At 35.9% G+C, this 14,403-nt stretch overlaps 1 protein-coding gene across 3 annotated transcripts in view; it reads left to right on the top strand.

Moving 5' to 3' along the window:
• pcdh15b (protocadherin-related 15b) overlaps nucleotides 1–13,459 on the top strand; it is a 244,704-nt gene extending 231,245 nt beyond the window's left edge. For 2 of the 3 annotated variants that reach the window (XM_059035858.1, XM_034031603.3), the window contains 6 exons: nucleotides 70–180; nucleotides 8,030–8,051; nucleotides 8,384–8,422; nucleotides 8,545–8,618; nucleotides 9,545–9,680; nucleotides 11,560–13,459. In XM_059035858.1, the coding sequence (XP_058891841.1) occupies nucleotides 70–180; nucleotides 8,030–8,051; nucleotides 8,384–8,422; nucleotides 8,545–8,618; nucleotides 9,545–9,680; nucleotides 11,560–12,138 (961 nt within the window). In that variant the 3' untranslated portion in view covers nucleotides 12,139–13,459. Of the gene's footprint in view, nucleotides 1–69; nucleotides 181–3,642; nucleotides 8,052–8,383; nucleotides 8,427–8,544; nucleotides 8,619–9,544; nucleotides 9,681–11,559 lie in introns of those variants that run through there. The other variant, XR_009330857.1, reaches the window with a different exon arrangement.
• Nucleotides 13,460–14,403: the final 944 nt, after the last annotated feature.

Below are 14,403 nucleotides of genomic sequence, written 5' to 3' on the forward strand. Positions count from 1 at the left end.
AAAATGTGCTGAAATTATTATTTTCTGTATTGGAGGTTTTATATATCTTTTTTTTTCAATTTGTTAAAGACGACAGGCAGAGTGTGCAAAGACAGCAAGAATCCAAATGGCATTGCCAGCAGGCAAACCGGCCGGGGGTGCTGCCAATAATCTGTATGAAGAACTTGGTGACAATACCATGTAAGTACTTTATAGAATGTATACATTCCAGAATATATTAATACAATTGCCAATCTATTTACGGGTACAGATTAAAGATCAAATGGTTGTTAGTGACCTCTGTAGGTACAGCACATTTTTCCTTGAAGTGTATCCAAAAGTCAAAGTAGTCAAGCTACTCAATGACGATCTTCAATATAATCGTATTCCTGGGAAATTAGTTCATCTGACTTCTCTGGCTCAGCAGTTTTGCCTGCTAAGATGTAGCAGAGTTTAAGCTTCATGAATTCCCCCTTCGAGTAAAACAGAAATTTTGAAATATTAAATACAATTTCAATAAAAATTTCAATAAAAATTACACCATGGAGAACATTTTCTCAAAAGCTGAATAAAATACAAAGACTAGATGTTTTTCATTTCTGAAACCTTTCACCTAATGTTACTTTGGCTAGATTGCATTCAAACCTACTTTCATGTTTCACTTAACCAGTTTTGCATATACTGTTGGATGTTACATTTGCTGTTCTTTGCATACATTTTCTTCACCTCTCTTTATCTGTCTCCTGTCATGTTCATTCATTACCTATTTATGGATTCAGGCAGCAGTAAGTAGACTTTTGTCATACTGTCTTCAACATTTTTAGATATATTCTTTTAGATATATTCTGGTTAATAACATTGATCCTAATAATTAGAAGAAAAAAAACAGATTGGGGTGTAAGGCAGCTCCTGTGAGTGTTTCAAAATAAGTGCAAGGGTTATTACAGTAACAACACCTTGCAGGTGAAAGATTGCATAGAAAGCACTTGATACCATATTATTTCAATAGCCCTTTAATAAAGCATGGAAGAGTCAAGTAATATAATTAAAGAGGAAGTCTCAATTAGATTGTTTATTTCCTACCTGAATTTAGCTTCCTTGGTTAACTATGCACTGTTTTGTTTTGTTTTTCTATCTTGGTGTCCCACTTTATGTTTTCAGTTTTTGTAAACATGTGTACAGAAGCCCAAATGAGACTTCCTCTTTAAAATGCCTCCTAGTAGTAGCTTGAACAGTACAATCCTAGGCTTCAAAGGTGTGAATGTGTGGTTAATCCTGCTTATAAACAAGACTAATCTTACTTTTTTACATTGCTGTATTTCTAGTCATATTATACTTTATACAAATATAAATTTTACTCAGCGTTATAATTTGATTAAGTTAAACAATAACTCAACTATTGATTTAAAACAAATAATATACCTACAGTATTGATTACGTTCATGCATGGAGCCAATGATTTTCCGTTTAAAAAATTATTGTTTTCTGTTTCACAAAAGAGTCATTTCCATTTTTGCTGTTTTATACTTATTAATTGATATTTGTACTTTTAACTTTCAAACTACGTTGTTCATGTAAAAGCCAATACATAATTTAATGTTAACCTTTATGTGGGGTTCAGGGGACAGGAGCTGGGGCTCCACCTCCTTTCTCACTTTGCGCCAAATTCAATTGCCAATCATATATAAACCCTGAGCACTCCCCATTCTGTGTCTGTGTTTGAGTTTTTTCCTCATCCTCCCAACTTCGTTCACTATGCTGCGTCACCTGTGCAACGGTCTCCTCTGGGGGCAAGTGAAGCTTCACTTCCCAACCTTGGGTCGACTGGGCCACCCCATCCTCCGAGAAGGAAGGTTCTCTACACGAGTCAGAGGGGACCCCCGGCCAAAACCTTTATTTTGTTTGTTCGTTCATTCGTTCGTTTACAGGTTACCCTGGGAAGGAGCCAAGCTATCCAGCTCGGAGACCGAATCGCTCGGTCCTGCACCTCTGGGATGGCGGCTCCTTCTTCAAGCAATGGGATCCTGATGTTTACTAATACCACTTAGCCATAGCTCCTGTCCAGTGAATTGTTGATAGTGTTTATTTTAATCAAGCAACCGTTCACAAAAGAGAAAAATACTAAATGCACAAAAAATAATACTGAACAAGGCTAATCAACAGCATTTAAATGCTTAATACTAAAGTTTAACTTCAACTAGTAGTTCAAACAAGCTGCAATGATTTAGCTGCTGTTTTCTCAATATTCTCACATCTTTAGACTTAAACCTATGAGACACCACGCTGTACCCTGGTCTCTCTCTCGTTTATTTTACAACATGATAATATTCCTCGTGGCTCCCGCATAACAGAAAAACAAAAATAGTTTAGTACGGTTTCTCGCAGAACATAAATGTAATATAACACGCCAGACACGTCAAGAAAAAAATAGAAAAGGCACAGCAAGGAGCAAAAGAAAAGTCAAGATACTAATAATGGTTTTCGAGTAAACTGTCTCAATCTATTGTTTTAATTTATTAGCAATACATAGCAGAAACAAAAGACTGCAGCAGTAGAGCCTAAAAATTCTTAAAGTGGTTTTGTTTAAACAAAATATACAGTTTTCAAAACATTAAGTTAATACATATTTTGTGTACAAACTCTAGAAGCTTATTGGGGCAAAGCCATGGGAACTGCAGACATAGCTCCAATAACATATGTCTTAGTGTTAAAATAATTTAACAATTTTGCTATTGGGCCCCATGCCAAGCATAAATATTTCGATAAAAATGCCGAATTAGCACAGGTTACAAGTTGATATTTTTTATAGCTGCCACTAGAGCAGGGGTGTCCAATCACAGTCCTGGAGGGCCATTTCACTCCAGGTTTAACAGGTTAAATGATATCATTAACTACTTCAAGTTCTGGATGGAGGTTTAATTGATTCAATTAAACAATTTTCGAATGGGATTGGAACAAAGACCATGACTGGAAGGGCCAACTTTGGCCACCCCTGGACAAAATGCAATATAAAGCACAGGCAATACTGGAAAAAAAAGGTTCAATCAGTAAACTATGATTTTTTTTTTTCAAACCTGTAATTTCATTTCAGCATGCTAAACTCCATTACATTGTCGTGGAAAATCATTGGCCCTGCATGCAACCCCTTTACATGAATACTGAATTCTGCACGCTAAAATGGAGTAGAGCTGTGCCATTACTGTGTAGCATAGCTGTCTGTGAGATTTGTTGAAGGCAATCTATTGAATGTGCAGGGCATAGATAAAATCTAAACCCAGCATATTACATTTGAAAGGATAGAGTTCGCCCTTTTCCTTTTGTCTCTAAGTTTAGTAAATTCCTTTTACACAGGAAGCTGTTGGTAGATTTGTAATCCCTGGAATCCCTGGCCTTTCAAAACATGACAGGAGAAAAATCCAAAATAATGTTACAAAATGAGGAACCAACAATTTGATAACGCTAAGAGACCTTGGATTGTATTCCTAATTGTTTAGCGAGTTGCACAAATTCTAATTTTCTGAATAGACCAACAATGTTTTAAGGGAGATCCTTGAAATGAGGATGGAGTGTATTCGTTTAGGAAATAGACACATCTTAGAACTTGAAAGGAAATCTGTGTCCCTGCATGTTTCCTTACACCTCATTATCTTCTTTTCTTTCAAGACTTTTTCTTCTCTACCATTTTCAACAAAGCAGGGGAAAAAAATCTGTTTTAGAAGAGGGAGATCGGCAAAGACTCATAAGCACGTGTGCAACACGTGCCATTTCAGCTCACAAGAAATCCAGTGTCAATGGATCATTGTACAACAAACTCCCAAAGTCTGCTAGTAACATTACATTCTTGTCAGATGAAAACCCATTGACTACCAATAACCCTTTGTATGACGAAAGCATTCTCAACAGCCCAGAGAGTGGTGGCCTCTCCCGAAAAAGAAAAGCCTTATTTGGCAGACCTTCTTCCCAGAGACTGGGCTTGAAAGATTCCCTTCTAAAGTTTCCTTCTGGAGGTCCTTCCCATGCATGGACATTGCCATCACGCATGCACAGGTCAATGTATGATGCTTTAAGTAGACAAGTTGTTATGGATCCAGTTCAGTGGGAGCTGGAGCTGCTTAGAGCAGAGCTAAGAGAAAGTAAAGATCAGTGGAGCCAGGTTTGTAGCCCAAGATGTAAAAATGCTGAAACAAAGTTAACAGTTAAAGAACAGGCGAGGCAGTTTGAGCAACAGGCCTTGCAGGAAATTAAGCAACTTCAAGCTTGCAATTTGAAAGGACAGCAGTCCCCTTTGCCATCGAAATGCAGCCATACTGAAATGCAGGGAAGCATGCTAGATTTAGCTCCCGATCACTTGCTTTCTTTACCAGGTCTCCATTCCCGTCCTACTTTATCTATGTCTCCTGTTCCACAATTGGACTTTCCTGCTCCTTCTATTGTCATTACTCTTTCTGATGGCTCGCCACCCCCAGCTCGCAAACCAACTCCCCCTATATCCCAGAAGTCCAGCTTTGCAAACTCCACTTATCGCGCATTGGGACCAAAGAAGGTAGAAGCCGAGATCATTCCAGAACCTCCTAATGTCCCCCCACCTCCCCCTCCACCTCCTTATTTCTCTCCACCATTTCCCCATTCTCTGCCTCCTCCACCTCCTCCCCCACCACTCCCACCATCTTTATTAACTTCTTCTACTCTGCCTGTCTCTCCATTGTTCTTGCCACCTTTTCCCTCTGTGTCCTCTCTACGGCCAGTGTCCTTATCTCAGAAGGGACGCGCACCCTCTCCCCCTCAGGCAACCCAACCTTCAGTCCCCAGAAAGGAACTGAAGGGGATTCTCAAAAGCATCCAGAACTTAGCAGAAATAGAAAAATCTGTTGCCAATATGTACAGTCAAATAGACCACAAGGTACCGAAGAATGTCCCCAGGCCAAAAGTAACTATCGAGCCTGAGGCACAAAAGACTGAAACTTCTGAGGATCAAAGCCAGTCAAATGGCAGCTTGAACTGTATCATTGAGGAGCTTGAAAAACGCTTTCCATCTCAGTCAACTATCTTATAGTTCTGTCCTGTTCTCTTTCTTCTCAGCTTCATTTGTGTCATCTCTTCTTTTGCTTTTCATGTTTGCCATTGGTTGTAAATATTGTTTGCATCTCTCTAATTTAACTAATCAATTACATTAACTGTTTTATATATTAGATATATCATGTATCATTTTATGTCCTGTTCAAACTGTTTTATATATTAGATGTATCATGTATCATGTATCATTTTATGTCCAGGCTTAAGATATAGCTGTCTAGAAATGCTTCAGAAAGTATGGGCAGAGGACCACATATAGAATAAAAAATATATAGATTTGGGTTGTTTTTGTAAAGATTGATAAATTGTGTTGAAATTAGTGCAATAATAGTCAATTAACGACATATCATTTAATTAACGTCTCAAATGTATCATTATAGCTAGGGTCAAACTGATATTCATATCCCACAACAATATATTCAAATGTTATAATAGTGTTGCATGGCATTACAATCTGGTACTATGTCACTGTGATTAATTTGTGAGGGTAATATAAAGTTTTACTAACTGGTGCATGTGTTTCTGCTTCTTTTCATTGTAATTTTCTGTGCCTTTACTGTTCAGTTGTCTGTACTGTATTTACAGTTTCTATCTGTTGTAGCTGGAGTCAATTATTCACCTGTGCATCACTGATAAGCTCAACACATTCACTTAACTCTATTTACATGAAACAGACTTGCAGTATATAACACATTTGATTGTCTCTACTAAAAGGATTAATTGTCATCATTTTTATAACCATTTGGGGGGTGGATGCATCCAAAACATACAGCTACACTTCATGTCGTGTGTCATTTCCCTGTTCTGTGGTGCTCCTCAATCAAACTTCCAGACGCAGAAGGAACACACCACTGAATTTTTCATTTTTATGGATGAAGGTGACATTTAAAATTACACACTATTCCCTAGCTTTGCTTTCCTAGTGCTCCTCTCCTATTTATTTCTGATCTGTCTTAAAATATTTTTACATGACAGTAAAAAAAAAAAAAAAAAAGTTGGTATTTAGTCCTGCATGCTGCTGTGCTACCCTTGATTAGTTGACTAATCAGTCATGAAGCTGGTTGGCAGCAACTGTTTCCCAGGAAGTTCAAATGTAATCACACCAAGTGTAACTGTTGCTAATTAATAGTGTATGCTGAGTAGTTATGTGTAATCACTGGCTTGCATCAAAGGGTGTACAGCTTCATTGCCTTTTTTTATTAAGCAACACACATTCGTTTCGATATTGACTTTCCTTCCCTTGATTCATGTATACATATTTCTGACAAAAAAAACAGACACCCCCAAGGCCATGTATACAGTATTTTCATGAATGGACTAGTCTAGTGTGTTTTTAATTATGTGTACATATATATTGAATTTTGACGAATGTACCATAGGGCATATCTAGCATAGAAATGTATAATCTGCATTATTACAGGACTTGTAAGGCCATGAAAATGGAAAAGTCAGCTAGCAATTGTCTTTTAGACAACTGATTCTTTCTGAAGAGAAGTTTCCTGAAGTATACAATGGTGAAATCATAACAAAATGTAATGAAGCATAGTCAAAGCTTGTTGCATAAGGTAGGCGTGGCAAAGTACAAACAAACTGTAAAGCATGGTAAAGAATAAAATAAACAATATGGTAAAGCACAGTCTATGAATAGTATGAACAAAGCATGGTTAACTGTCTAATTGCCATGCAGATTTAACTTCTCTAAGGTTAATACAGATTTTTAACTTTTGCAGTTGAAGTGTTAGTGAAGTGCAGTTGAGTTATAAAATGCATCACTTGCTATCTGTGGAATAGAAGTTACATGATGGCAGCCCAGCAGGACCTATTTGTCTTTCAGTTTCGATCTCATTTAATAGATTATTTATCATGCTTCCTGTCCATTAGTGTAATGCTTAGAACTTTACAGTCACATAGTTTTGCCTTACAAACCGATTAAGTATGTAAGGTCATCAAAAAAAAAAAAAAAAAAAAAAAGACATTCAAAAGGTCTTATGAAAGTCACAAATTATTGTTTAGTGATCAATCTTTGTTTGAATTACTGATTACTTTCACATCAAAGGACAATTGCAGTAATTTGCCTCTGATAATCAACAACGTGTGTTGAATTGGAATTCAAAGACATTACGCATTGTGACATTAAAAATTAATTTTTCTCTCCAATGTAATTAAATGCTTTCCCTAGTCTGCTTTCTTTGAACTTGCTTGGTCTTGTCATAATATTCAACAGCCTTCACTTTCTCCTTGCAACATTGTCATGTACAGTGAGCATCAGTCATGAAATGAAAATTAACTGTGTTTACATACACTGGGTACTTTAGAAAGTAGAGTTTGTTAAACTGTGGTGTGTATTTCTCACCACCCCTCATTAAAAGTGTTGAAATACCCCTTCATTTAAATTCAATAACCCAATCTAAATAATGTTTAATATAAGTACAACAAAGTTATTTAAGAGTTAAAGGAAATCGTGTAGCAGGTGACATGAAGTGTGATTATAAATAACAACACAGTGGAAAATAGGGCCCTGTATTATCATTTAACATTGACACTTCTGAAAACTGAGCTTTGTTGAGCATATTGTTTTTTAAATATGGGATTTACTTTATGGATGCAATGAACATGAATACACAATGGCTTTGTGACCTGTGTCATTCCACTGTTCTATGGTTCTATTAAAATTCCATCTAGAAGTGGACAAGAACAGAAAATATGTTACTCCCTGATGTGCTTAAGTGCATAGGTTACAATTACAATGTGAAATATTGATCACTGATACCAAAAGATCTAATTTTCAATGAGGTCCCTGAGGAAGAGGCCAAACAATACTTGCTCATTAGACCTGCATGTGGTCGGAAACTCACAATTACAAGGTAATGTATGTGCAGCGAAAAACTGTTTACTTCTGTATCACTAAATTAAGTCTGCTTTTTATTAGGTTTGCTGATATATTGATTGATTGATTTTTCGTTTTGTTTTTCTAAAGGCGAGGATATGGGCAACAAGAGGTAAGTTCTTGCTATTGTTTTCTTTGCAAGCATTAGTAGTGCTTGAGTCAGATCTAGATCAATACATTCAAATATTGACAGAATTACCACAGGCCCAGCTTCATGGTCAGTTCTAAACCTGGTGGCATCAGTGGCATTTTATTCTTTGATGGGTGGGAGGGGAGTTAGAGGGATGATTTCCTTGATATCACTGTCTACGCCAGCAATGTTTCACTTACGGCTGGCAAAGCTCCAGTACCCACTTTACATCTACTGTAATATCAGCCTAATAAATCTTTAAATATCTTCTTTCTGTTTTCACTTTCCCCTGTCTTTCACCTAATTTGTGGCAGCAACTGCAATTGCTAAGACCATCTCTTCTGAGACCAGAGGTACAGAATTGTTACTTTTGCAAAACCGTACAGACATCTTTTACTTTAGTTTTTTTTTTTTTCTACTGTTTCTCTAAACAATAACCACATGCCTTAGACTGATGACTTTCCTTGTATGACAGGAACTCTCCATGGAATCTGGTATTGACCCCGGACAGGAATACTATGGACAAGATTATTATAATTATGATCATGGGTAAGTTTGTACTCTAAGATTTACTTCCCACACCAAGGAGAGATTGAGATGTTACAGCAATAAAGCTTATAATTATCAGAGCTGCCAGACACGGCCCTTATCAACAGCATTATTATTCCAGATGACATTGACTCCTTCATGCAGGTTCGCTTACTCAGATATTGCTGAAGTCTTGAAAAATGCAACATGATTTCTTAATATTGTTCATACCAGCACCAAACACTACGTATTCCTTTTGTAAGACAAATTCATTGGAGTTTTCTCCAGGATTTAAGTGAATTTGAAATTATTTTTCCATTCCCCCCATATATTTAAGTGGAGCACTTTCCAATATTATGCATTCATATTATTTAGCATTTAGGGTTGTTTATTGTGGTTATTTACTGTTTCCTGATAATTCAATATTCTAATCTTCAAAGAGAGCCATTTGACTAAAAAAACAAGGAAACAGTATGTAAAACTCGTAATTATTTTTATATCAGGATATATTTTTGTAATGCTTTAATTGAGCTCAAAGATGTAATAACATGATGCACATTTGGAAAATTGTGAATAACATCATGCTGCTTCAATTTATACCAAAATAGATTTCTTCATATGTCAGTTATTTTTGCCACTATTGTTGTAAATCCATTTGACATGGGCTTATTTTGTCCCTCGGTGTCCAGAGTATATACACTGGCACCCGTAGAACCACCAGCTCACATTGTAATGAATAGTATGATTATCCAGCATAATTAATTCCTCAGGAAGCAGGATTGCCTTTAGAAGAATAAAAGGAGGCTCATTGCTAACAGATTCACCACTGGCACAAGGGCTTCTATGCCTATTAATGGCCGAATGATCAAATTTAAGCTCAGTAATGCAGACGTAAAGATTGCCTTAATAGTAGAGAACCACCCACGCCCTCTCCTCTTCTGTTGCAGGTATGAATTGCCACAGTACGGAAGTCGCAGGAAGTTAATATCGCCAGCAGGAATGTACGATGAGTCTGGAGAGGTGATTATGGAGGATGATGGGTGCTACTACTATAGTCCACATGGGTCATCTGCTGAGGGAGAGGTACCTGTGAAATATAAGCTTTCCATACCGATTATACAGACTGCACATTCTGGACAGATCAGTAGTGCCCCTTTCAGGCTATCAAGGACAGTTTTCTTTACAGGATGTGTATCATAGCCATGGTTTAGTACTTTGTATAAAAAGCCACTTTAAACTTAAAACATAGGAAAAAATGTGTTCTGATTTAGTTTAGATGGGAGGGTGATGGGACTTGCCAATCACAGATTCGAGGTTGATGGTTTGATTTTTAACTCTGTTCATGAAAACAGAGTTAAACATTTTGTTTCATAAAAAAAAGTTTATGAAAGATTTGATTCCCAACTGCAATAAATGCAATAAAGAGTAAGTAGCTTCAAATGTTATTATAATTATTTATTTTTTATTTTATTTTTTTTACATGTCCCTTGTATAGAATACAAACTTCCAATTTGTATTTGGAATGGAGAACATGACATGCAATATATATATATATATATATATATATATATATATATATATATATATATATATATATATATTTATTTTTCAATAACTTCTGGGACTTTTGATCCTGTAGGGGTCCATCAGGGAAAATACTGCTAAAAGCGATGTTTCTAGGTTTTAGCACTAACACGTCTGATTTTCAGCACATACTTGCAAGTGTCTATATTGATTTTTCTTTTTTTCAGTCTTTTGATACTGTTTTTTATTTAATCTGGAGCCATGTAGATTAGCTATTTTTATCCTGCAGGTGTAGTTGGATGTTTAACTTTTGGACTTTTTTTTGTTGGTGCAGTTGAGTCCCCCATATAGTTTCAATTGAAAGATACAACATTACTATGAATAGCCTAGATATAAAACACAAGGGAGCCAGAATGAAAATACATAGTTAAAATATACAAATACAGTACAAACATGGCAGTAAATCTAGAATTTGAGCCCTCAGTATCATGAAAAAGTACATGTAGAAATGCAGATGGGACATATGCATAGATGGAGATAAAGACAGACAGACAGCCATTCCATTTATCCCCAGATTCTGATACTCCCCATTAATAGTGCCCTAACCGTTTCCTCTCAATGGGATAAGCTGTTCTCTAGATTTATTTAAAAAGATACAGGTTGACATACGTTCAGCTCCTAAATCCCTGTTCTAGATGTTTATAGTTTGACACCTGCATGCTTACAAATTAATGCTGGTAACAGTTTATTGTAATAATACCAGTTCTTGACATGCTGGCAAGCTGAATTATCTTGTTCTGGTCTTTAAGTAAAATCAATGGAAACAAGTTACAAAAGGGTCAGCTCATTTAACTGCCTTCAGCCACGTTGCGTGAAATTATGTTCCCTACAAATTAGGCTTTGTTAATCAATTAATAGACCTCTGACCTATTCCTATTTTATAGGCTCTTGGGGGGGAAAATGAGAATGTTTTGTTGTTTTGTTTTATTGTATTGTATTTCCCATTTCCAAAAAAAAATTTGATCACAAAAAAAAAAATCAATTAATACTTAACTTGCTCGTATGAACTGATTTCAACAGCTGCTGGAATTGTCGTGTTAAATAATGAACAACTAAACCCTAACGGTTTTGCATGTGACCTTCATGATGAGAATGTAGGTTGGTTTGAATAAATGCATTAGTTAAGCAATATATCCATGATTCAAGGGCTAGATGTTCTATTTCAATGGTCTACTGTCATTTTACCTTGAGGAAGTACCTGATAATGGAGACTTCTGATTGGAAGTTGAAAGGTATCTAATAGGGTATATTATCATCTACCTGAGTAACAAACACATTGTTCTCACCCATTCTCTAGTGAACATTCTAGAGGTGGCAGTAATAATATTTACCACAGGCTAAAATAAACAGCCATTTTTTTCTTTATTTATGTCTACAGTGGGGCAAAAAGAAAAGGATCAAGCTGGTTGTCGACCGGGAATATGAAACCAGCTCAACTGGCGATGACAGTGCACCTGAATCACAGAGGAACCGTCTGTCCAATATTAATAGTCATAGCAACATTAATGGAACTATATATCTTGCTCAGAATGGGTCAATCATTAGGACAAGACGAGCTGGCCATTCAAACAACCTAAAAGTAAACTCTCCTGCAAGGTTAGGAAAGCAGTTTAAGAAACTTGACAAACTTGCAGTGACTCATGAAGAAAAAGTTCCACTCAACAGTCCATTGCCAATGGGCATTTCTTCAAGTGCTGATGACAATCTAAATACTAGACCGTCTAGTGGTTCATTAGCGTCAAGCACCACAGGACCAGACAGTATCACATCAAAATCGAATACAGCTAAAGCAAGGAATGACAAAAGAGTAAGGAGCATTGATGAACAGGAGTCAACGGTTGACAATGAGGATGTCAAAGAGCCTTTGGAATCACACAGTGATCAGACTCATTCTGATGAAGAAGAACTCTGGATGGGGCCATGGAATAATCTCCACATACCAATGACAAAACTGTGACAAAACTGTGATTTTGTATTATCTTTTTTTCCTTTGTAAGAAAAATGTCTTTATCCAAAAGTAAGAAATGTGTACTGTGCACATAGGTTGTATTATGGGACACAATTCACTGTATAAGAAAAACATGGAATTGTACTTACATGTATACCTTGGTATTGATTCCTACAGTTACTGTGATAGTAATAATGCAGAACAGAGGAGAACTGACGATACTAATTCTTGTGTCAATGGTTAATGACATATGGTGTACTTCTACTACCCATTATTATAGAATTTGAAAAGCAGCTTTTAATTAAAAAATAAATTATTCTAGACAAAAAAATACAGAGGTTATAAAACCTTGTTTTGTTTCTTTTTTCACATTAATTACCAAACAGAGTTTAACATTACATTACAAATATAATCAACGCAAATCAGTATTTTTATCTTTTTGTTTGAACGTGTGTTTGCCTTTGGTTTGGGGTTTTTTTTGTGCTAATCTTGAAAGTATATTGCCCAAGTCTTACAGATGCTAATAAATTCTTTTTCACAAGTATTTTAGTAATTTGAAAATAAAAGTGTTCAAAATATTGTATGACTCATACTGTATATGCTTATCAACATTTCCTGTCGTCTCATGTTTGAATTCTTGGAAAATGTAAATGAGTCTCACTCTCTGGCACGTAATTGTTAAAGAGAAAGATGAGAGTGTCCCATGGTTAATGAAATACTGCCATACACACATTACATGATATACAGTACGTTTCGAAAAACCCTGAGAAGCTGACAATATTTAATCAAAAATGCATATTTCTAAAATTACTCTCCATTGTTTGTCTATAACAACATCGTAATTGCACATGCGGTTACATAGTAAATACATTGTAAATGCACATCCACAATGAGTAAATACAGCGTACTAACAAGACGCTAGCAAATGCCAACATTTTTTATTTAGTAATGAAGCATGTTATGGCATTGTAACTACACCACCGTATGTTTAATATCCAATACAGTGTAATTACTATGTCATTTTTTTAAAATATGCCAGTAGCATACATCCTCAGTGGCTGTAAATATATAATTTGAGCCATGAGTACAATTAAGTAAATCCCCATGGTACTACACCATTGGAGATGGACAGGTGTCTTTATATACCCCCATATTCTGAACACTCTCAATGGCTAAAGAATGTCCTCTTGCAGGTTATCCTCACAATTCTATAAGCAGCTTTATGGATCTACCGGTATGTTAAATTATTAACAATAATATTGAGTTATTTGTTCAACAGAATAAAAAACATTTAGCTGGTGTGCCTGGAAAACATTTACAAACAGATAAATAAATGCAACAGGGATGGGAAATGAGTTGTCTGTTTTATCTCAATCACACACGATTACTAAATAACAGACTCAAAATATAATTAACTGTTAATTGTAATCACATTCTAAAATATTAAAATACCAGTGGAACCGGGCTACTGCTGTATTTATAAAAAATGCAATTTTATGGGAACTATTTTTCATTACCTCAATGCTTCTAAAAGCAAAAAAAGCCTGCCTAAATGTGATTTCAGCTGCAAAATTTTGGTAAGTTCAGTGGTTATTAAAACATAATCTATGTCAGGATTGATGACTTCTCAGCCACTAGTCAAATAAAGTTGAGCGAGAGCATTCGTTATTTCACGATTGATGTAACTGAGGGGGATTGATTTGGTCTAGAATGGTTAGTCTCCCGTCTAAGTTCAGCTTTGAAGAAACATACTGAATTAATGATTCAAGGATCAGTCAAGAGGACAGTTCCCAATTAAAGCAATTTGGTATGGATCTGATTAAGGCTTGTTAGCAGTAATTGAGGTACAAAATACAGCTACTTAAATGCATATGATAGCTCAACAGGATCATAACTGTGTGCCTTCCACTGAAGTCAATGAAGAAGATACCACATTCGTGTTCTGACTTCTAATCTAGCAAATCTACTGTAGTTAAAACACTCAAACTGGATAGTTGCCTTTTATTGAGGTAAGTTAAATATTTGCTCTTCTACATTAAACACATATGTAGACCTAACAACTTAGATTTCTTGCTTTTCTATGTCAAAAGGGCTGCCTTTGTCAGTGTATTATTAAAAGAACATGTGAAACATGAACACAGTGTAACTTACTGTCAGACACGTATCTTCAAATTAAACCTGTACTTGTTACAACTGAAAAAAAGCTGTCTCCTTTTGCAGTTGAACAGTTCAGTGTATTTACTCAAGATATAATACTATTTTGATTACAAATCA

Source organism: Acipenser ruthenus, chromosome 13 (assembly GCF_902713425.1).
Source record: "Acipenser ruthenus chromosome 13, fAciRut3.2 maternal haplotype, whole genome shotgun sequence".
Lineage (NCBI taxonomy): Eukaryota > Metazoa > Chordata > Actinopteri > Acipenseriformes > Acipenseridae > Acipenser > Acipenser ruthenus.